The 23,699-nt window shown below is 35.5% G+C and overlaps 2 protein-coding genes across 4 annotated transcripts; both read right to left on the reverse strand.

The window, feature by feature from the left end:
- Positions 1–9,959, reverse strand: RB195_016296 (uncharacterized protein; the record flags this gene model as incomplete). 2 transcript variants are annotated; one of them, XM_064207388.1, is made up of 5 exons in its annotated part: positions 1–57; positions 142–255; positions 514–684; positions 3,360–3,436; positions 9,833–9,959. In XM_064207388.1, the coding sequence occupies 5 exons, from the start codon at positions 9,957–9,959 to the stop codon at positions 1–3; spliced, it is 546 nt and encodes a 181-aa protein (XP_064063269.1). The 2 variants fall into 2 exon arrangements, with proteins under 2 accessions (XP_064063269.1, XP_013293147.1); XM_013437693.2 differs by lacking the exon at positions 9,833–9,959 and having other exon boundaries at positions 3,360–3,434.
- Positions 9,960–11,215: 1,256 nt separating this feature from the next.
- On the reverse strand, positions 11,216–23,332 carry RB195_016297 (uncharacterized protein; the record flags this gene model as incomplete). Of its 2 annotated transcripts, none has more annotated exons than XM_064207389.1 (19): positions 11,216–11,366; positions 11,494–11,615; positions 11,679–11,790; positions 12,227–12,356; positions 12,532–12,650; positions 13,357–13,460; positions 14,011–14,133; positions 14,230–14,314; positions 14,972–15,088; positions 17,014–17,078; positions 19,296–19,422; positions 19,819–19,940; positions 21,058–21,169; positions 21,356–21,485; positions 21,553–21,671; positions 22,631–22,734; positions 22,837–22,959; positions 23,031–23,115; positions 23,232–23,332. In XM_064207389.1, 19 exons carry the CDS (start codon positions 23,330–23,332, stop codon positions 11,216–11,218), a joined length of 2,151 nt encoding a protein of 716 aa, XP_064063270.1. The 2 variants fall into 2 exon arrangements, with proteins under 2 accessions (XP_064063270.1, XP_064063271.1); XM_064207390.1 differs by lacking the exon at positions 17,014–17,078 and adding an exon at positions 18,061–18,167.
- Between the last annotated feature and the right edge of the window lie 367 nt (positions 23,333–23,699).

The following is a 23,699-nucleotide window of genomic DNA, read 5'->3' on the forward strand; positions in this document are numbered from 1 at the left end:
TTATTCAGTCATTCGTTCATAGATTCTTGTGCTCTTCACCCCATTGCATTCGCATACCTGTAAACAAATCTTGTAAATGACTCAGCCTCAAAGAAAAAACAGAAAAAACTTGAAAAAAATTGTTTTCCGCTAAATCCGTACAATGTACAGTTTTCCATCCTGGATGTAACGTTCGATGCGAGAATCCGAGCCGCCATTTTTCCCTTTTTCATCGAGCACGAGGCGATCGTTTTCAACGGTGTACGTTTGGCTGACCTAAGAAGGATTGAACGGATGAACTCTGTTCTGATAAGACGTAATCCATAAATATTCCACATAAGCAGTAAACAAGTCTGATTCAAAGAGTTTTACAAAAAAAAGATCCGATAGAGCTGCGTGAATTTGCACGGATGCGTGCAGGAACAGCAGCCGTTCATTCAAATATTCCAGCTTTTACGAATCACGGTTTTTTTTTTGAAATTTTCAAATTTTCATTAGGTCAAAAAATCAATGAGCTCCGGAAAAACCACTCACATCACGTCCATCGCCAGTTTTCTCGTCGAACGTCACACCAATCTTGAATTTTGTCACATACGTCTTAAATGTGGACACTGAGGTCATCGTGATCGTGTCGCCCTCTTTCACGAACTCCAACGTCGGCTTCAAATTGGCCGCAATTTTTCTCGTCATCATACCAACGCCAGCCTAAAAAAAACAATGAGATTGAGCTCATTATATATTTGTTCTTGATTAATTTCACAATATTTATCTAACCTATTTTTTTATTTTCTACATTTTTTTTTATTTTTTTCAATTTAATTTAACTTAATTTCGCAATGGGTTCTAATAATTGTTAATAATTAATTGCTTATATTTTTTTCTTAATTTTATATTATTCATATTATATTTATCATTATATATTTGTTCTTAATTAATTCCACATATCAATATTTATCAAACCTATTTTTTATTTTCTACATTTTTTTTTCAATTTCTTTGTTCTTTTAATTTCTTTTACCTTCTTAATTTCTTAACAGGTACTTGATTTATTTTTATTTTGTCCTCACAGACAAGTCTGATTCCAACTTATCGACATCGGGTGGGGCGAATGGTTTGGTTGGGTCTAGGGTGGTTTCGAACCATCGATCGATCGTGCAGTCACACCCGACTGCTCTCACCGACAGCGCCATATCCACTCCTACCAGACTTGTCAATGATTCATATAAATTCTTCATAATTTCCTGAAGATCAAATATTATTATCGATCCAGTTTATTTCCAGTGATACATCCACCCCATCTGAATGAAGACGTTATTCAAATCGAGAAACTCCTTTAAGAAAATCCCTAGGGTATTTACTTTTCCCGACGCGAATTTTCGCTTCACATCCATTAATATTCGGCACATCTCCCGTATCCCTTTTCTCCTCACATGTTTTTGAGTGAAAATTGTTGTGAAACGTTAGGTGTGTTCATCGAGCGCACACCTGTACTGAGTAAATATCTGAAAAAAACATCATCCTGCTACGATTACTATGCATCCAAACAGATTGGGCACATATCGGCATCGGATTACTGACTACGAGGAATACGTGAGGGAATTTTGGGAAAAAAATCAGAAAAAAAAACGAAAAATTCCGGTAGGAATAAGTCCACCAGATGGTTGTTGTTATTTTGGGTTATTTGAAGGCTAATAACAGAGTTTTGCGTTGGGTAAAGTACGGTAGTTAGGTTAAGGTTACGTACAGTTATAACAAACTAAGGATTTATTTTAGGATCGCTGGGAAGCTAATGCATATTTAAAATTTTCATTAGTCACAAACGTAATTTTTTTTTTTGAAATTTCAAGTGCAGAACCTTCACCTCACCTTCTTTTTGACCTAGAACCATACCTAGGATGGATAGCTGGTGATCAATCGATAAATCAAAGAAAAGCAGGAAAATCTTACTCTAATCTTATACTATCCTTCCAAACATCTTTCTTTTCTTTTTCACCTTTCTTCTTCATCTTTTTTATTTTTTTCTTTTTTCTTCTTTTTGTTACTTACCATTTTTCTTACTTAACCCTGTTATACATGGGGAATATTCTTCATGTTCACATATCGAAAGAGAAATAATATTCTTTTTATTTATTTTGTTTATTTCTTTTTTTTCTTTGCTTGAAAGGCTGGATGGCTGCGGAAAATTTCAGCTCGCCATTCGAAAACGTGCAAAAATAGGATGATTTTAAATTTTTGGAAAGTTTTCATGAGATAATTCCAGAATTTTTTTTCCGATGACGTGATCACGTCAGGAGACGTCAAACTTTCTCGCTCCAGGATTCGATGCGAAAAAAAAAGTACTCGTTTCCACCACGATAGCTCACTGCACTCACACATCGACCGCTGTGACGATAAAATTAGTCGAAATGCACTTTGAATAAATGCCTCCTCCATCTGTTTTTCTGGATTTCATCCCCTTTTATCCTTTTGACGTCGATAAATTGATACCAATTCTATATGGGAGGATAAAAACGCTGACTTTATGCGCTGGTTTGCCTCGGTAACTAATTTTAAGGCTATACATACGTCGATAAATCTCAAAGTATTCTGGATTTTCCCCATTCCGGCCTCCTAATGGCCTCCTAAACTTGGACAAATGACTAGATGGATAAAATCGAAAGTGTTTATTTATCCGGCTACTGTCCCTAGAAGTTTTTTTCTTTGAAAATCTATCGGGTTTCTTCGCGAATTCCCCCCAAATGGAAAATTTTTGTCGTGGAAACATCGAAAAAAAAACATGGTCCTTACAATAAACAAAGTAAAAAATCATGCTTTAACTGCTGTAAAGGAGCAGCTGGCGTCGAGTTAATGATGTTATTTCCGGGCCAGAAAAAAAAAACAGCGCTCAACGAAATGAGATCTCTTTAAGTAAGCGGATAAAGTGCATTTTTTCCGAAATTTCTCAAGTTATTAGAAATAGAATGTAAATAAAAATATAAAAAAATAAAGCAATGTACAAAAATATATAAAACATAGAAATAAAATATAAATGCTTCCAAATAATGCCTTTTAGCTGCGCTTATAAGCGCTTCTTCACCCTAAAATAAAATCCCAGTCTTCAGAGGATTTCCGAGTTGCTATGCTATGTTAGATATCTCTTTTCCAGAACAATTTTTGTTTATTCAATCGATTTTTTCGTGAAAAAAAGGAATTTTTTCTAGCTTTTCAACGCCTTTAATACAACTTGTTTTTTTTTTCTTCTGGATCCTCTCGTCTTACAAACCAGATCCATTCGCTATTCCACGTGAATGCCTCCCTCCCTTCTAATCCAATAATCTTAGGATATTAATTCATACTAATTCGAGACACACGCACACACATCTATGTATCTTTCAACAAACCTCTTTCAAGTACGCTTCAAAATTGTCCGAAGAGACAAAAGTCCATTTTCCGAGGATATCCTGCTCGACTGGCATGTCTGAAATGTACGGAACTGTACAAGCGGTAGTGCGGTACGGTACGATAGTACTTAGAACTCTATCACTTTCAAAATACAACGAAAACGATTCCTTAAATAACGACAGTGAAAAGAAGAGAGGAAATGAGAAAAAAATATGGAGAAATTTCCCTAAAAAGAAATCGTAGGAGCACAGAAACTCGTTCTATTCGGATTTCGGCACGTCCAGAAAAAAAAGCGCTTCGAAGGCACTTAACCGAGAAGCACTCCAGCGTAGTGCATAAGCGACCCGAGCGAAGTGCTCGGGAATTTTTCAATAAAAAGAAATTCACTCGACAAAAAAATTATTATGCTGAGTCTTCCTAGTCGCTAACAAGTCCTCTAGGATCATTTTCTATCGCTCCCTTCACTTCGAAGCTAGAAACTCTCATCAATTTTTCAATTATTTTATCAATCAATTATTTTATTTGTCGATTATTTTATTTATCTGCAGATCAGTCAATTATTTTACTCATATTAATTTAATGCGAATAATTTTAATCGCTTATTTTATTTGATTACATGATTGTTTACATCTTCGTCACCTCCATAAACTCTGCTAAAATATCAAAGGATCGTGATTAGACAAAAATTGCAGCGTTTAAGATGTGTCATAAAGCCGCTGATCCTAGGAAAAAAAGAGCAAAATGTGAGATGAGTCAAAGAAAACAAACAGTGTTTACCTCATGGCTGGTTGAGATGGCTGATACACATGCTGACGATAAGAATCACAAAAATTTATAAAAATTATCGGGGAATTTTCAATTTCTATTTTTTGGTAAGGATTTATTGATGGTGATGGAATCCACAAACATAGAAGATTTCACAAACCAGCTGTTTGGAAGTGAATAAACTTCTTATGAGCATTTTTTTTTGTTTTTTCTTCTTTTCTTAATTTTGTTTCTTTTGTTTTTCGCTCTTTGGAAGTATAACAACCACAGGATCATCCAGAATGGATTCGTTCGCTATATGCTAGTCGAAAACTGGGATAAATTCCAACGTATTCCGCTATAGAAAGGAGAAAAACCAATTTTCACATTGAGAAGGCAATAAATGCTCATTTGCCCACTGGAAAAATGTGCATTTGCATCCAGAAATAAGCAAAAATGGAAAGAGAAACGAATCTTGTTTGCATAAGGACGCGGCTGTGTGATTCTATGCCTCCTATCGCGTCTATTCTAGAATAGTGCAGCGAATCTGGATGTTTGTGGATTCGAAAAAAGAGAAGGAGAAAGTCCCTGAGCATAGAATCCTTGCATAATTTCCAGAAAATCCAAAAAAAAAACATCTAGAAGTAGAACATCAAACACGAGACTTCGGTCGGGACTCTAACGAGATTATGATGTCATGCTTATGTTGTACTAATAAAATTATCCAGAAAAAGATGATTGTTAGTCCGCCGGGGTGGGAGGAAACGTCCTCACCGCTGATAACCAGTTAAAGTTTCTGGCGCGAAGGAGGAGACCCTCCACCACGCCACAAAAAGGAACGACGTGAAATTGTTCATTGAACCTGAACGCGTGATGAGCGGAGGCGACAAAAAGATTCGAAAAAAAGAAAAAAAAGACGAAACAACAACCGCATGGGCGCGCCGCCTCTTCCAGCAAAGAACGCGCCTCGCCTTCGACTCGGCGACCGAAGGTTGATGTCAAACAGAAAAAAAATCATGAGAAAATCGTGCGTGGTGTTATAAAAAACGGGCTTGTTTTGCTTTTTGCTTTGCTCGTTGGACGAACCGAAGAGCGAGTGAGAGATGGAGAGATGGAGAGGGGAACGCAACGGGTCGAATCGAGGGAATACGAGAGGAGGAGGGCGTGTCGGGGCGGATGGCTATGGTGGTGGTGTGAGACCGAACGAACGAACGAACGAGGAAGAGATGTAGCGAGGAGCGGCGGGCGGAGGAAAAACGCCGCCGCCTCCGTTCGTTCCTTGGTTCGTTCGCTCATTCTTCCGTCCGTCCGTCCGTCCGTCCGTTCGTTCGTTCGTTCGTTCGTCCATCGCCGCCGTCGCGTATCGACCAACGAACGCAACAGCATTGCTGAATAGCCAAAACATTACAAAGTTAGACAGAGAGAGCGACTCGTGAGAGACTTGTGGAGTCTCGTCGCACGTGGATCACACGAATTCCATGAACACACGCTCGGAAGTGCACATGGAGGGGAATTTAAATCCATTCCGGTACATCCAGACAGAGTTCCAGAGAGATTTATTGTGGTAACGTATATATCGCAAAGAATTATCATCAATTTAATTAATTAATGTAATTTAACATTTAATTTTAATTTTATTATTTTAATTTTATTATTTATTTCATTATTTATTTAATTTTCACTTAATTTAAAACATCTAATAATAAATAGTAGAAATAAATTAAAAATGATAATAAAATTAATAATAAGTGAAAAGATTCTAATAATGTATAGTAGAAATAAATTAAAAAATAATAATAAAAGTAGTGATAAGTGAAAAAATATAAAACTGCATTATAAAATTTTTCTATAAAAAGAAACGATTACAAATAGGTTTCCATACAATCTACACAGAAAGGCGCTGGTCTGACATTATCCTCTCCAGATCCTGAATCTGAGAAATTCCGCACTTTCCCTTCATGGCAGGAATGCATAGAGAATATTCCCCGTTCAAAATTCCCGCTCTTCTCCGAATTGTCTTTCTGTTCGCCGTGTTCGAATATCATCAATATCAACATAAAATAAGCGGAAATTAGCAAATCTGATGTTTCCAGGTATCGATCGATCGATACATAAGGCAAGTCAGCGGCATAAGATTCGAGATTCCTTCCGAGTTCAACGTCCTCGTTTTCCTCGAAGTGACAGGAAAAAATGGTAAAAGAGGATACCGTACCAACTTGAAGAATCGTTGGAAGTGAAAACAAAAATAAAGTCTTAACGTCAGCTCCTCCTTTCCTTATGTTTACGTAGAAATTGCTATTATTCGCCACGTTTTTCGTAAACAAAAGAAAGCAAAGGGAAATATATCAGCGCTTGCGGAATTCTACACTCTTTATTGATGGAAATTATTCAAGAAAATATTCGGAAGCGCAGGATGTTAGAGCGTATCCTGAGCTAACGAAATATAAATAAATAAGTAAATATAAACAAAAATGAAATAGAAATATATCCTAAACGTATTTTATGAGCAGTCATACCCTCAAAATTTCCTAATATTCAGCAGACGAGATATTTGTACAATTTCGAAACTCCTTCGATTTCAGCTCGATTGTTTGCTGAGCGCTACTTTATTTGGATGACGTCATTTTTTATTCTTGGCGAAATGGAATCCAGCGATGAATCCACGAACATTGGCATCCAGCAATATTTTCTACCATTGTTTTTTCCAACTATTATTTCTTAGGAGGTGGATTTGAAAAAGTATAATTATTTTCTGAGCAAATGCAGAAATTTTCTCCTTCGGAATAGGCGAAAAAAATCTATTAAAATAGAAAGAAAATAACTTGAATCCCCGTTCCCAAAGGGAAGAGATTTTTTAATTAGAATTCTGGAAACCCTCGCTTTAATAAAAACTTAGTCCAGATTTTTAAAAATTTCATTACAATCCGGATATAGAGGTCGCTTCAAGCGACGAGCAGCGGCTTCTATCTTTACGACCATTCTAGACTAACGAACTGGTGAGTTTCAACAGTTTGTAACTTTGTGCACGATATTTTGCAGCTCTATTCAAAGTAAGGAAGAAAATTCACCCTACACGAAAGCATACAGAACAATACCCTAAGGGTTGAAAAGCATAGGATCCGTGAAATCGAGAAATCCACAAAAGAGGCGGTAAAAATCCAGGAAAAGAAATGAAAAGAAGTGGAAAAAGTCCATATATCTGAGTTTCTAGGTCCTAAAATCCCTAAATTAGTTCTCATCGACAACAGAGGACCGTTGAGAAGCAGGGAAAACAAGAGGAACAACGCTTTACCCTAGCAATAAGTTTAGGATCCTAAACTGTCTAGGATCCTAAACTAATCTATAGTCCAAGAACACAACATCAACACTGACCACCTCTTATCTTTACGTCTAATCCATATTATCAGTTAAGCCGTTAAGGTATGTAGCGCTCGCGAACCGTTCGAATAACACAACTTTTCAAGAACACCTTCAAAAATGGTAATGTGTTCCCGAAAACAGGAAAAAAAAACCAGGAAAACAAGGCATCTCATGGAATTTTTGGGCAGAATTTGTAATTGAAATTTAGTTTTAATTTAGTAATTTAAATTTGCAGCAAAAAAAAACGCGGAAAAAAAACCACATAGTGATCAAAAAAATGAACGATAACCTAGATAAGATATGATAAGAGGGAGCAGTTGGTCTTTTCGGAGAAATTTCCCCCTTCCCTACCTCCTTCCTCTCGCCTCACCGTGTCTCGTTAGTCAGAATCAAAAAAACAAACATTTTAGCCTGAGAACCTGCTTCTTCCCGTCACTTAATTCGTTGCTTTTTTTTTAAAAAATGAACTTGAATTGAAAGGAAATTTAGAAAAAAAAATTAGTCTCGGTGAGTAGTCGAGTTCAGATGCATTAAATGAGGACCGAATTTAGTTCCATACGGAAACGACATCGGTCAAATGTGAGTGAGGAACGAGAGGATGAGTCACTAACTGACTTGATTCAGTGGTGGACGGGCCGTGTGGATGGATGGTAAGCACCCTACAGCGCGTATGGAATATGAACAACAATCGATTCTGTCACACCACCACCACCACCGCCACACCACCATCGTCACGGGATGAGGATAGGGAGGAATTATAGCATAAAATGAACTCATCCTACATGGAAAAGGTTCAAGGGAAACGAAAAAACCAGAAAAAAATCCAGCCAGCAGCAAAAGGCGACCTTCCACGAGCATCCTACAGGATAAGAATGACACAGGAGCAGGAGGTTCGACGCGCTGCGTAGGTCAACATGCGAATGACCTACGATCGCCGATTTCGTCATTGAAATTCTCGTCGTTGATGAAATCTTTGATGAGTAAGCGCGGGCGCCCCACCGTTTTCTGGATCCATACATCACTGAGGATGTTGTGCACACGAAAATTGGTATGTATACGCCCAGGTATGCGTCCGTGACTCATCTATTCGCTTGATTGGAGGGAATTTCAAATTTATACCCGCCGATCATTGCGCGGGTGTTGAGTCGAGCAGTGGAGGATGCGGACGGAGGAATCGACGGATCGAATCGATCGCCAATGACCTTCGCCCTACAAGGTCGGATCGAAATACGTGCTGATACTTTCAAACGCGTTTTGATTTCTGCTTCACGTGACCCTCGTAAATCTCCTGAACGGGGTTAATTCCTGTTTCTAATCCTTAAACAGCATCATCTTGCTATCACTGCTTCTCAAGTGATTTTCAGGGAACTACGGTGCATTTAACAACAACGAGAAACATAGGCGCTATGAGTAGATCAAGGATATTCAAGAAAATCTAAGAGAAATCCCCAGAAATTCTTAAATATCCTATTATTCTAAAAATCTAGATTATTCTATATTTTTAAATTGTTCGTTGCTCCTTAAGAACCACATATCCAGCGTGAAAAATTGTTATTTCTAGTTCTGAAGAAAATTTTTGTAGTAATAGTTATAATTTTCGGGCTATTAAAGGTTAGCAGAAAAAAAAGACAACAAAAAAAAGGACGGACACCAAATCCATCACAACACTTTTTCCCTTTAAAAAATCGCTGATAATTGCGGTGGCAATTAAAATTATATTATAATGATAGTTAATTGCTGTATTTTTTAAGAAGACAGTGTATCAAAGAAACTGACAATATTGGAGTTTCCGTGGGCAAATATAGAGTTTTAGGTGTAGATTACGAGTAGGAGCGTGGCTCCGCTCAATCCTCTTTAACGGTCCTGAAAAATACCGTGGGAATTGTTTTCGTTCCTACGAGAAACGTTAGAACGCGCCACCCTTGCGCACGCCTCTTATACATGAGCCATCGTCGAAGATCAACGGTTTCGTCAGTAGCCTACTCGTTGGTTGACTTGAATATGCAACAGAGCAGTCCTCATTGATTTTCTCGCTCTCGCTCATGTTGGATGCGGCGCGTTTTTATGTGCTTCGTAGCAGCAAATACCGTTTCCTACGCCATTTTTCAGGACTACCAGGCGGAATTGAACGAAGCCACGTTCTCTCATGTAATTTACGTCCGGGACTCTATTTTTGCCCTCAGACAAATCAACATCGTCGATTTCGTGGCATGCTGCCTTTAAGAGATGAGGCCAGCGATGCCTTTAGAATCAGGCATCGCTTCATGGTGCCATAATATGTAAATTAGTATTTTCCGGAACCATTCTACAAATCGAAAATAGCCCGAAAAAAAAAGCAAAACAGATCTATAATATCACGATTTCTTACCGGGATTCGTAATGCATCGCTTGGCACGAACAGGCAGCACATTACAGCAACGTGTACAAAATAATAGTGCAGAAAAAATTGCGCACACAATAAAAACATAGAAATAAAGGCTAACACCATCAGTCATGGACGTTTTGGAGGTTCAATGGTATTTCCGTGATAAAATCTTCGATATAAGTGCATCATACATGCAATGATTTTCCCACGAGTCGTTCGTTGGAATGTGATTATTGTTGGGAACGATTGTTATGAAAATATAACAATACACAACCATAACATTTGTTTTTTTTTTTGGAATTTACAGATGACGAAAAACTTCCTATCTAGAAATAAACTGTGGTAATTTTTAAAACCTCAGATTTCGCTTAAAACAATAAACGATGCTGTAGAATAGAGAATAGAATTCTAAAAAAAAAACAAGGTAAAATTAGTCAAAAATTAGAATTTAATTCTAAAAGTAGAATTTTCACAGGAGAATGCGGTTCAACAAGCCCTTTTTCTCACGAAAACTTTGAGATGAGGAAAAGAGTCCCGAAACCTTAGACCCTAAATAAAATTTCACCAAAATCTCAATGGGAAAACGGTGAAAAAAATGTTTATTCGCGTATCCGCAACATGTACACAACAATAATTTGTTTGTTTATTTGGGAACATCCAGGCATTTTTGAAATCATTTTTGAAAAAAAAATAAGAAAAAACACAAATTCATTAGAATTTCACGTAGTTCTACGGAGCAAAGTTGGCTCTTCACGGAACATTGTGTGATGGATTCACAGATCATTCTCTTCCAGCTCAGAAAATGGAAAATTTCCACGCGAGATCCTTTTTCCAAGTCCAGAACGCTGCAGTAGAATAAGGGTTAACAGGATTTGGATGTCAGAACCCAGAACGGACGACTCCGTCGGGGACCCTTGGCGACGAATGGCGGGACCTCAAGCGGAAACGATCACTAACTTTGCTATCCTTGAACGGTGCTACACATCAATAGGAGAGAATAAGGATCATTTATGGGGAGAAATTTTGGGAAAAAAGCTTATCAGGGGAAAATTACAGCTAGTTAGTTGTTTTGACCGCCCGACACCCACTTCCTGTGGATTCCACACTGGAATAACTAAGCCGTGATCGTTCGGAAACGTTCAAGTACCGCGTCTGTGCGTAGGTTTTTATTTAAATAATTATTACGCTTTATTTATTTATTTTTTAAACTCCATGTTATTTAATTCCTACTATCTATTGTCAAATAATTATTTAAACTATTTATCTATTTTATCTATTTTATACTTAATTTAATAAATTTCAAATAATTATTATTAATTATGACTTATAGATATGTTAAAGAAAATTTTAGGCGAAAAATTGTAAAAATCCCAGGATAAAAGCAATTTATTTCTGGCAGCTGATGAAAACTTTGATCACATCCGCTTTTTGTGCTCGTTTAAACGCTTCCATCGTTTCTTCAAGTTTGTAATGAGCTCGAGTTAATCCAGATAAATCGATTCTTCCGGAAGCGACAAGATTCAGTGCGGTTGGATAGCTGAAAATAAAAAGAGACCTGTTCTGAAGTTAAAAAAAAGCGTAGCTGTATTTTTAAACGAAATTTTTGCAAATTTTAGAGCATATTTTTTTTCAGGAATATGTGGATATTTTAGAGCATCACTCACCAATTTGCATATCTAAATACACCTCTTATATCGACTTCCCTTATCGCCGAATCGATTATCGGTAAATCAGCTCTTGGCGCTCCAAGACCGATCGTAACAATCACACCTCCAGAACGAGTGGTCTAAATCATCCATCCCGGTCCAATTATTGATTGAGATCACGTAAGATCATGGTGAAATCGTACCAGTATCGACGATTCCATGCAAGATTGCGCTCCAGTGCATTCTATGGTCACCTCAGGTTCCACGCCAAGCGATTTGATTATTTCGCCTCGAATTTGCTCGACGGACATTCCTCTACAAAAATCAGTTCGTATATCTGATCCGATTTTTCGGATTTTTTTAAAAATATTATTTGCTTTACTATTTCATTATTTATTTATTTTTAAAGTTATTATTACTATTTATTTATTATTTATTTATTCATTTTTTATTTCATTTTTTTGTTGTTTTGTTTTTTTTTACTTTTTTCTTTCCTATTATCTCTGTATATTACCTATATTTATCCTATTTTTATCTCCTATTTATCCTATATTTATTTATTTGTTTTCACTATTCTTTATTTGTTTCCTACACAAATTATTTTCTGTTCTTTTTTATCTCTTGCTATTTTTATCATTATTATCACTATTATTATTATTATTATTATTATTAAATTTTTTCCTTAGAAAATGCAGAAGTTTTATTTTTTTATAACTGTTATTATTATTATTTTTTATTTTTTATTTCTTACTTAACGCAAAGGGTGTGTTCAGCTCCAAGTTTCTTTGCAAGTGCCAGTCGACCCTCGTCCAAGTCGGTGATTAAAACCTCGGCAGCACCCATCGCTCTGGCTGTCATCATACATAAAGTTCCGATGGGACCTAAAAATTCTACAAAAAACTCCAATAAATAACTCTTAATCTAATTAAATCTAAAGTAAGCTCTATTCTATTCTATTCTATTCTATAAATATTCTATTCTATACTCTATAAATTTTAATTCTCCTGATTATTTTATTCAGTAATTAATTAACAACGACTATCAGATGAGTAGTACCTGCTCCTTGTACCAGAATACGTTGTCCCATTTGCAAATGTGCTCTACGACAGGCGTGGACAGCCACGGACAACGGTTCCAGAAGTGCACCTTCCTCGAAAGTGACATTGTCGGGGAGTCTGAGAATAGCAGAATAATGAAAACAACAGGCAATCTTTCACTAAAAAGTGTGCACAACTTTTAAAAAAATAATCACAGTACGTTAACGATACTATAGTACCCAGTGACGAAAATAAAATTTCTATTTTGAATTAGACTTCCACCTAAAAATGTTCGAAAAGCTCTAATGATCCGGACATCTTAAAATCATTTCCAAATGCACCGATTTTACTGCTTTCATTACTTATTCACCTTTTATATTATTATTTATTCTCGTTCATTTATTTTATCTTATTATTATTCTTTTATCTGCCGCTGAGAATAGTGTTTTCTGGATAGGCATCGTTAATTCTGCACATGTACCTCAAAAAACCTATAATTCATCTGCAAGGGCTGAAATAAATAAATGTAGGAATAAATTAGTCAAAAAAATGAAATTGAATTGGAAATAAAATCTGTGAAATTTGAGCCAAGCTTGGTATCTGCCGGGGATCAGCAGCCGAATCTCATTTTTGGAACTGTTCCACGCGGTTAAAGGAAGAGTAAAAGAAGAAAAAAATCTTTCCAAATTTTCAAGAAGAATAGTTTGTGGGAAAAAATTATGTCGTGTAGAATTTTTTCCATCATCCAGCTCCTTTTTTTAGCATTTAAGCTACTTAGTATGAATATAATAAATATAATAATATATATGAAATATAATATAATGAAAACAATGAAAATTCTTACTTATAGCAAAAATCAGCGTCGTGAACCACATATCTTGCCAAAGATCCATGAACAGGAGGAGTGGCGAAAAATCGCATTTCAGCACATAAATTGTACCTTCCAGTCTGGAATTTTTCGATCTTACAGTAGGCTTTCATGGATTAAATTAATTAATTAAAAAATTCAGATAACACAATAACAACCTCATTTTAAAAAAAGAGGAGAGCAGAGGTTAGAAGAATTCTAAAGAATTCCTTATCAATGAGGTTCTTCTACAAACATCGAACTTCCAAAAAAAATGAGGTTCTTTTAAAAATATCGAACTTCCGAAAAAATTGCATTCTAACCATTCTTCGAAAAACTACTTCAATTCTCAAGTAATTACTTTTCAAGTATCTTCGCGTCTACAATTTTAACCTTACAAAGGGTTTTTTCAAGAGAAAACCTTGAAAATCTGGAAAAAGAGGCGAAAAAACTAAAAGGAAACCTTCGCGACATACGGTAGATCCTTAACGGTTTGAAATTTATTGGGTATATTTGAATGAATTACAAAAGGGAAGATAAAAAAGAAATATAAAGGAAAATTAAGCCTACTTAGGATTCTTGTGGTTTGTTTACTCTTTTAAAGCCGCAAATAACAGGAAGTACACAAAATAACAATAACAGAATGCTCACCTTACAATGTTCACATCCACGACATGGGATTCCTGGCTCCAGGGCGACTCGATCTCCCGCAGTGAATCCTTTCACTGAAGGACCTACACCTACCACCGTACCGCAAGTTTCATGTCCAAGCACCTTTAAATGAAAATTATCGAGTAGCCCTTCGGATGCATTCTCGTTTTTTCCAATTTTATTTTCTTTTATTTTTATTTTTCTCCTCCTCTAACTCACCATTGGTTCCTTTACTACAAAACTTCCAATGGCACCATGTGTCCAGTAATGAACATCCGAACCGCATATTCCAACAGTATTAACGCTAAAAAGAAATTTTTCAGGCATATCAGAAGAAAGAAAAAACAGAGAAATAAAATATAATGATAATATTTATGTAATTTGTAATGTAATGAAATTAATTATAAGTGCATGATTGAATGAGATTTAGCAATTTTTCTGGAGTTGTAGGAATTGAAAAAAGATGGAAAGAGGAAAATTTTGAACCGTCAAAGGACATGGGCTTGACATTTGCAACCGATTTAGTCACGAAATCTATGTGGTTTTGCTTTCTAATATTAAAATAGAAAAAAATAATTTAAAAATTGAGCTCGAGGTCCAACTAGGAAAAAAAGGAATGAATAGGAATAATTGAATAAGTAAATTTTGTATTGTAAATTTCGTAGGTACAAGGAAAAACAATGAAATACTATGAAAACTGGCGGCAGAGGTGTTTTCCAGTTAGACTGGATTGGAATGAAATTCAAGGATCTCTGTGCTTGACGAGGACCACGGAAAAATTAGCGAAAAAATTACATTAATTTTTATTTTCTCAGTGGGAAAAATTAAGCGGTTCAAAACAAGAATATGGTCAGTTTACTCCACTGTACAGTACCAATACAGTGGAACCGGAGAGTGGTCATATAATGAAGGGTATAATTGTTATTTTTTAGGAAATTATCCTTGAACGCTATGTACGTACCTTATTAGTAATTGATTTTCTGCTGGTTTCGGTATTTCTCTCTGTTCCAATCGAATATCGTCTATACCATAAAGAACAGCAGATAAGTTGTCTTCAGACATTATTTTTCTGGATGCTCTAGAAAAAACCAATGGAATATTTGTGTTTTATAGTGAATATTTAAAAACCAAGGGCACTCGAATGATACCATGGCGAAAGCGAGCAGTAAATAAAATTTTCGAGAATAATAAAATAAATAATATGAGTATAAATATAAATAGGTTGCGTTGCGAAGAGAAACCAAAGATATTGCGGCGGAAGCTTAGCGGTAGCGCACCCAAAGATAACTACGACCCGAAACTCGTTCCAGATGGATGGATTCGTCGCCGATCAGACGTTTTTTAGCGGTAGACAAAAAAAAATTCTGGAACTGTTTTACTTCACGCTTTACTTCCTCACAAAATGTTCCAACTCAGACAATTGCGTTTTTTTTTCTTCTTTTTTTTGGCAGCATCGGTGTATGTGAATAAATAAATAAATAAATAAATAAATAAATAGACAAATAAGTGAACAAATAAATAAACTACCTGTTCTAAAACTAAATGAGCTACTTTTTTCAGATATATTACCAGAATTTATTAGGCTGATGCATAAGTAATGGTTTTTTTTTCAAATTTCTGTGAATCGTGAAGGACATTTCCTAACTTTGTGGATTGCTGTTTTTCGTTTTATTTTATGTTGACTTAATTTTTGTTAATTTTCAGATGAATGCCATAGTTTTGCTGGTTTGAATGTGCGGCTTAAAAAAAACAGGCGATATTTCGTCAACCGTCATTAATTAATTATTTTACTTTCACATCTTCACAATCCTGTCTGCCACTGGCATACCCGACGGGACGAACAGTCACGGATTCGCGGATTCGCGCTCATTTCCCATTTCTCTTCTTTCCATCCTTCTTTCTTTATTTCTTTCGTTATTTCTTTATTTCTTAAAATTGGACTATACCTTCAAAATATTCGTAATTAAGAAGTCATTTAAAACATTTTCGTACCCTACGTCATATGTAGATTCGAGTTTTCTTTGTGATCTGAAAAAAATTCCACATTGATGGCTAAAAAAAGAGAAAAAAATCGTCCATTCTTAGCCGTACCGTTTTTTTTTTGGCATTACTGTATTAATTTATCCAAGGAGCCACCTTAACCCTTCATGTCAGAACGAATTTTGTGGTAATCGTAACTTTATCCAACTCGCGATCCAAGGAACTTCAGAATGCATTCCATGGCAGAATTCGAATCCACAAACTAATTTTAATAAATTCAAACAAAAAAAAACTAACTAGGGAACTTATAATATGTATCATATATATACACCACATGTTTTTTTGTGCAACCGCTCTCAAAATGCAAAATTGTTTCATTTGTATAAGCTTTTTTGTCGATATATTCCCGCCTTTGTGTTCCCGAAACGTACGAGTTGACACCATCACTTTAATAAGTCTCTAAATTTGTGCATGTCAAAGTAACAGTGAATGGTGCAATACTGAAAACTCGTCCCGAATAGTGCAATACGGAAAACTCGTCCAGGTGATCCAAAATTGAAACACCTTATCCACCACAGAACTCAAAGAATTATTGATTCTGCCATTGATTTTAGAGCTATCACAACTAATATATATGTAAATACATGCAAAGCTAAACAAATAAACAACCAAGTAAATAGACCAACCCACTACGAGTAGCCGTAAACATCCGACCACTGGATATCAGTGAAATAGCTGTCTTTGGTCGGGATCTATTTGGAATTTTTTCATATTCATTCATTCCACACAATAACTGGTACAGACCCATAGAATTCGCAAATTAATGGCTTAGCTCCGATAGATGGTAGATGAAGTACGCAATTGCACCACAAATTGTTTAATCACCTGCTACATATTTTTCCTATGGCTTGGAACAAACAGGGATTGGTTGGAATTTTCAAATGTTGAGAGGAATAGTCGAATAGCATAGGGGTCCATCAAAAAATAGAAAATTATAGTTTCGCTACGTTCAATCCGACCCACAGGTTGGAGATTTTCAAGGATGAAAAAGCTGTGTGGAAGAAAAAATCTTCCTTTGGAAAGTTATGCTGAAGAAAATTCGGATATTTTGCTAATTAATACAATCCGGGGTTCTTCATAACTAGCCTGTATTCAGTTCTAAAATTTTAACTTTATTAATTTGAAAAAAAAAACAGAAACGACTGAGAACAACAAAACTTTATTTTAAAAAAACCAATGAGAATTCTGTGTTTACAGGGAAGTATAGCACTTTGTTTTTTTTTTTCTGGAAAAAAGTCTCCTCACACTTTTTTTCGGCAAAAAATAGATGTAAAAAACCACTTTTGCCTGTTTCTACGAAAGAAATCAATTAAAAATGATGATGAGAGTGATTTGAAGCTCGTTTTTTGTTTTCATTTCGTGAAAAAAAATAAACATCAACATCAACAAAGGACAAAATCAACTTCGACAGCAATAATTTTTCAGATCTGTGATAAAATCCTCGCGATGGACGACAAAGAGGCCACTTGAGAGGTGAGATAAACAGTTACGCGCGTTAATGTGATTCCACAAATGAATACATATATTTAATTTCGACTTCATTAATGTTTTTTTAAATTAAATTTACTGCAAAAGTTACATTTAATGAAATTAAAAAGGTAAAAAATCCACTTTTTGAGGGCAATAAAGGTGAGGGTCAAGCGGCGATGAGCGACTAAACGACGACCAGCGAGGGAAACATGTTCTACTAGTGCAGCGTTGGGTGTAAATCGGTTTATTTTAGAACTATTTAGAAATTTTTGAACATTTAGAAAAGTGGCAATCAATATATATAATATAGCAATAATGGTAAACAATAATAAACAATATACAATATATATATATATATATATATTAGGAAAATAAGAAGAAACGAAAAAGATAGAAAAATAAGAAATATATATACGCGGGAAACTATTAATAAACTAATCTCACACTATGAAGCGAGCAAGAAAAAAAAACTAAAACAGCCATGCGGGAAACCAATCAATAAATTATTTTTATGCGAAACTAGGAGAGAAAAAAACTTACTTTCCGACGAGAAACTGTATTTGGGAAGGAGAAGAATAGGAGAGAATGAAGTCGATTGATGCTCTGTTGATAAATTCGGAGCGTACGGGTCGGATGGAATCGATTCCCTTTCGATTCCACGTGGGAAAAAGACTCGGAAATCAGCGGCGGTGATGGGTGTTCGATGGCGCGACCTCGTGTCCACCGCTCGTTCGCCTCACACAACTGTCCATTTCGAATATGGATCGAGATGAGATCAGGGGAATCAGATCAGTTCATTGAGTGAACAAATTGCATTTTAATTTTCTTTTTAATTTAATTTGATCTAATTTAAAATTTAATTTTTTTTTAGTTTTAATTTATTTAATCAGACTTTTAAGAAAAACTCCAAAAAAAAAAGAAATTGATGATAATAGAGTGAACAATCGATTTTTAAGAAAAATCTATAGAGATTAGTGAGAATAAATGGATAGTTAAGAATAAATAAACAGTAAATAATACAACATAATAATACAAAATAACGACACAAACAATAATAACAATAGACAATAAATAAAAAAAGTATACAAAAACATTTCATCCTCTCCCGCTTCATACTAAAAACTAAGAAAAAGTTATTTTAGAAGAGAAAAAGCTATATTCTCGAGAAAAAAAAGAGAAATATTCATTGTCCTGAAAATCACATCACACAAGAAGAAAAAAGTAAAGAAAAACATTTAAAAGAAGAAAAAAAAGACAAACGAGTATGGACTTCAAAAATATCAGGAAAGAAATGGGAAACGGACCATTGTTGTAATCCTTTTTCTTATATTAGTTTTTTCTTTATTTTAAAAGTATTAAAAAGTGACCGAAGAGTTTCTTTCTGACAGAGTTGTATATGTAAATTTCTCTATATCATTTATTTATGTGTTCAGTAATGTAAAATGTTAAAAATTTCAAAAATAGGTCCTTAGATTTATGTTTCTAGCCCCTAACCTTTCTTTACTATTTCTTTTTTTCTCATCTTGACCTTTTTTTCTTCTATAGCGTCGATAATTCTTCACGGATTTGCTTCGATCAAATCTTATTTTATAATTTAAAATTACAAATAAACTCTTCTACTCTATTAATACAATTAAATCGTCTAAACCTACAAAAATGTGGTTTTGAGGAAGGATTTGTAGGAGTTCAGTGAGGCAGAATAACGCATGTGATAAGTGTTGATATTTATTAAGAATCTGTTTTAAATATCTCTATTTATGACAGCTTATAAAAACCTTCATAACATCTCCTTTTATGGAACGTTCGAACGCTTCCACCACATCCTCCAATTTGTAATATGCTCTAGTTAGTCCGGACAAGTTGATACGTCCAGATGCGACAAGCTTCAGTGCGGTGGGATAGCTAAATTGTAGAAAAAATACTCAAAACGATCGGAATCTTCCTAAAAAAAGCAAAGAAATTCTTGAAAAACGAAGAAATATTTAGATTGAGGCATCGTTGGAAGTTTTCCTCGATCAGTTAAGCAAATATTCTTTCGTTGTACATTTTTATTGAATTTATAGAATGCAGAAACTCCAGAATTCCTCGAAATTCTACCCTCGGTTTTGAAAAGTCTAAGAAAATTAAGAAAAAAACGAAAGAGTATGCAACTAAAAAATCCTGGAAACTTTTCAACATCCAGCTATCATTTTCTATTTCCAAAGGTAGTAAAATGTGACCAATTCCACCAATTTTCAAGGTCTAAGTTTTTAATAACTTTATAAAAACTTTCTTAAGTTCTCTAATAACTGTACTCACGAATTCGCATATCGGAAAACACCTCTGAGATCGACTTCTCTCAGTGCCGCATCAATTAGTGGGATTTCCATGCGTGCTGGTCCCAATCCAACCATCACAACCACACCACCAGATCGAGTAGTCTGAAAATTTCTGAAGTTTTTCCTGGAAAATTTCCTCGATTCTCTCATAGGGGAGATAGGGCTAAGTGAAATTAAATTGTCTTAGAAGTCTCTTTTCTATCTACAAAATCTTTGCGCCTTTTTATTAAACAACAAAAAAATTCAGAAAGCAATTTTTGTCAGCAATATAATCAGCAAAATAGACAAACGTCGTTGTCCGTCGTTGTGACAGATTGTTAACTGTTTTAGTGTAGGATTCAATTTGCTGTGAACCAAAAGTGTTGACGACCCTGGAAGGAAACTTATGGAACAAGCTAAGATTATTTATTTCCACAGAAATCAAAAGATCAATCGATCAAAAATTTTAAGAAATCAATTTATTCAATCGAAACACGAAAATCCACATTCGAAACTGAAATTTAATCCCGGAATAAGCTCATTCAATAAAAACTTTTTGATTTAGTAAATTATCAGCAGTTATTTGTAGTTTCCATAGAAATTTTCGTTCCCTCAACTACTTCCCGGTGATTTCCGCAACGGATTTCGTAGATCAAGGTGTAGATCACAAAACGCTAGCTTGCCTGTACGGGAAAAAGGCACAAGGACAGGAATTTGTGGAAAAACTACACAGATTTGGGATGATAATTCCCCTCAAATCTTCTCAGATATAAACCGATGTGCCACAAAATGTGCTATAACAAAAATTACGACAAAAAAATTTTAAAAAATTACATTTAATTGAAACGCTTTAAAAAATAGTAAATTAAAACAATATAACAAGTTTTTTATTGTTTACATAGATTATGTAGGTCCCCTTATTTTGAAATATTCCCCGAAATTAGGTCAATTTTTAGATTCCTTACATTTGACTTTGAATTCGTCACCGATTGTTGCAATAAAATACAACAATAGAACTATTTTCTTCGTTTTTTTTTTGGTGCCCATTGTACTTCGCTATGGAACACGTCCCAAGGGATCCTAGCGGGAATCTTTTGTATAACTGTTTAAAATAATTTTTTTATGCGATGCTGTTTCTTTTTCTCCGTATCCTGAAGCGCCACCGGATCGCATTCGCGTTTATTTCATTTATGATGGGGAACAACTCCTTTTATTTTAGTATTTTAAAGAAGAAGCTTACAAGTATCGCTGATTCTACACACGATTGTGCTCCAGTACATTCCATGGTGACTTCTGGCTCACATCCAAGAAATTGAATCACGGTTGATCGTATTTCATTCACGCTCATTCCTCTAAATTCTCCTAATAAGTCGAAAAATCCCATTATTCTATTATAAAACATTCTATTATAATTATTTATATCATATTTATTATTTATATTATATTAGCCATCATATTTACGGTTCATATTACATTATTTATTCATTTATTTATTATTTCTTTTATATTTTATATTTCTGTCGAAATAAAATCCTCACTTTACGCATAGTACATGGTCAGCACCGAGTTTCCTCGCAAGTTCAAGACGTTCCTCGCTGAGGTCAGTAATTACGACCTCCGTCACTCCTAACGCCTTCGCGGTCATCATACACAAAACACCTATGGGTCCTGAAAAAAGAAAAAAGATTGAAAACTGCCGTTCGTTTTGTGGAAAACGACGATCAATGAATGGGACCTGCTCCATGTACAAGCACCCGTTGTCCCATCTGCAGCTGAGCTCTACGAGAAGCGAAAACAGCAACCGTTAACGGTTCCAGCAACGCACCTTCTTCGTATGAAACATTCTCGGGCAGTCTAAAACCATATTCTCATATAAAAACATGAAAATTTCCAGGAAAAAATCCAGTAAACAATAAAAACTTTGGTAATTCACTGCCGAAAAAAATTAGAACTAAAGGATCACTTACTGGATTGGAAATTAACAACATTGACAGCATGTCTTTGAGATCGTTGAAAACGTACAGAGAATTTTTTTTGGCAACAGGCCAAGTGAGTGTCAATGGAGAGTTGGTGCCTTTGAGGGAGTTTTCTTGTTCAGCAGTTTCATCCCTTACGTAGATGGGTCCCACGTAAGAAGACGGATAGATGGAATAGGGAAATTGTCCAGACGCGCACCAACGCATAAAATCGACTTAGCAACAGATAACAGTTGTGGGACGTAAATGGGACACAGCCAGAATTTTCTTGTTTATATACCACCTCGGTGATGGGCGGTAAGGTGATCAAAAACGTAGGTCGAATGAATGAGAAAAGTCGATACTTTGAGGAATGTGATTGTACTGGATGAAAAATTTGTTTATTTTTACAGTTTTCAAGAGTTTCTGGTTCAAGAGTTTCCTAAGATACTGTGAAACGCTTGGAAATGATGTTATTTTGAATTTGAAAAAAAACTGAATCCACAAAGTTCTCTAAGAAAAGAAGTAACTAGTGAACAAAAGCCACAAAAAGAAAATATACAGAAATTAAATTTATTGAAATGCTGGGAGTGATGAGGGAACGTTCTGTAATTCTATAGTTTCCTGATAGTTTCGAAGTTATTTTTACTTGATGATTTCGTCCATTTAGCCAGAAATTCCTATGGATTCTAGTGTGAATGGAATCGGCTCATCGGCTATCAACAGCTTAATAGATGAAATTTTTCTGTTTTTACCGAAGAAATACCAAAGAAAAGGAAATACTAAAGAAGTAGTATATACTTTAGTTTAAAAAGATATACTTTAATTTTAAAAAAAGCAAAAGCAATAAAGTCATACTTGAAGCAAAAATTGGCGCTGTGGACAATAAATCTCGTCAATGATCCATCAGTAGGAGGAGTGGCAAAGAAAATCACATCCGGACAAAGATTGTAACGTCCAATCTAAGGAAAAAAACAGTTCAAAAAAATACGCGTTCAGATGACGAAGAAAATCCTCGAAATTCCACACCTCCCATCTTCAAAACCTGACAAAAAAATTAAAACCTTGCATTGATCGCATTTAAGGCACGGCACTCCTGGTTCCAGAGCAACACGATCGCCAACGATGAAATTTTTGACCTCCGATCCCAGTTCGACCACGGTTCCGCTGCATTCATGTCCGAGCACCTACGTGTGGATGATTTTTCATCGATATTTATGTCATAATTACTCTATGAGGATATACTTTGATATTTTACCAATGGTTCCTTCACCACAAAACTCCCTATAGCTCCTCGAGAATAAAAATGAACATCGGATCCACAGACACCGACGGTGTGTATGCTGAAATACATTGGATCATGACATATCGGGATTTTTTTCACATCCATGCTTTGATTTTGAAAAAAGAAAAACAGAAAACAAGCAAAAAAGCAAAGAAAAACTACTGAAATGTTCACCTTATCAGGAGCTGATCCGGACCAGGTTTCGGAATTTCTCGTTGTTCAAGCCGAATATCATTTACCCCATAGAGAACAGCAGTTAAATTGTCATCGCTCATTGTTAGTACTGAAAATTCCAAATTAATTAATGAAGGGGTTAATGGAGGGAATTTCTGTGTTGTTCATTGATCTCATTGATTTTCCTTGAGCTCTAGAGAGGATTGGTAGCGTAAGCGGCTGCGCTCGAGGCGGTGCGGTGGAGCGTAGCGGTTAGCGCCGTGGTGGGACCCTAGTTATCCCTGCGGTTCCATCGTCGATCCCAACCTCCATCTATCTCCAGCGCACCGCTTGGGATACACAGTGCCTCATGTCGTTTTGACCCGACTACGCATTGACGTTGGATCATCAATGTGTGATTTGAAAAAAAAACTATGGAATTGCAAAGAATGTACGTATTTTAAAAAAAATAAGTCCCCAGTAATAAGT

This window comes from Necator americanus, chromosome V (assembly GCF_031761385.1).
Source record: "Necator americanus strain Aroian chromosome V, whole genome shotgun sequence".
NCBI lineage: Eukaryota > Metazoa > Nematoda > Chromadorea > Rhabditida > Ancylostomatidae > Necator > Necator americanus.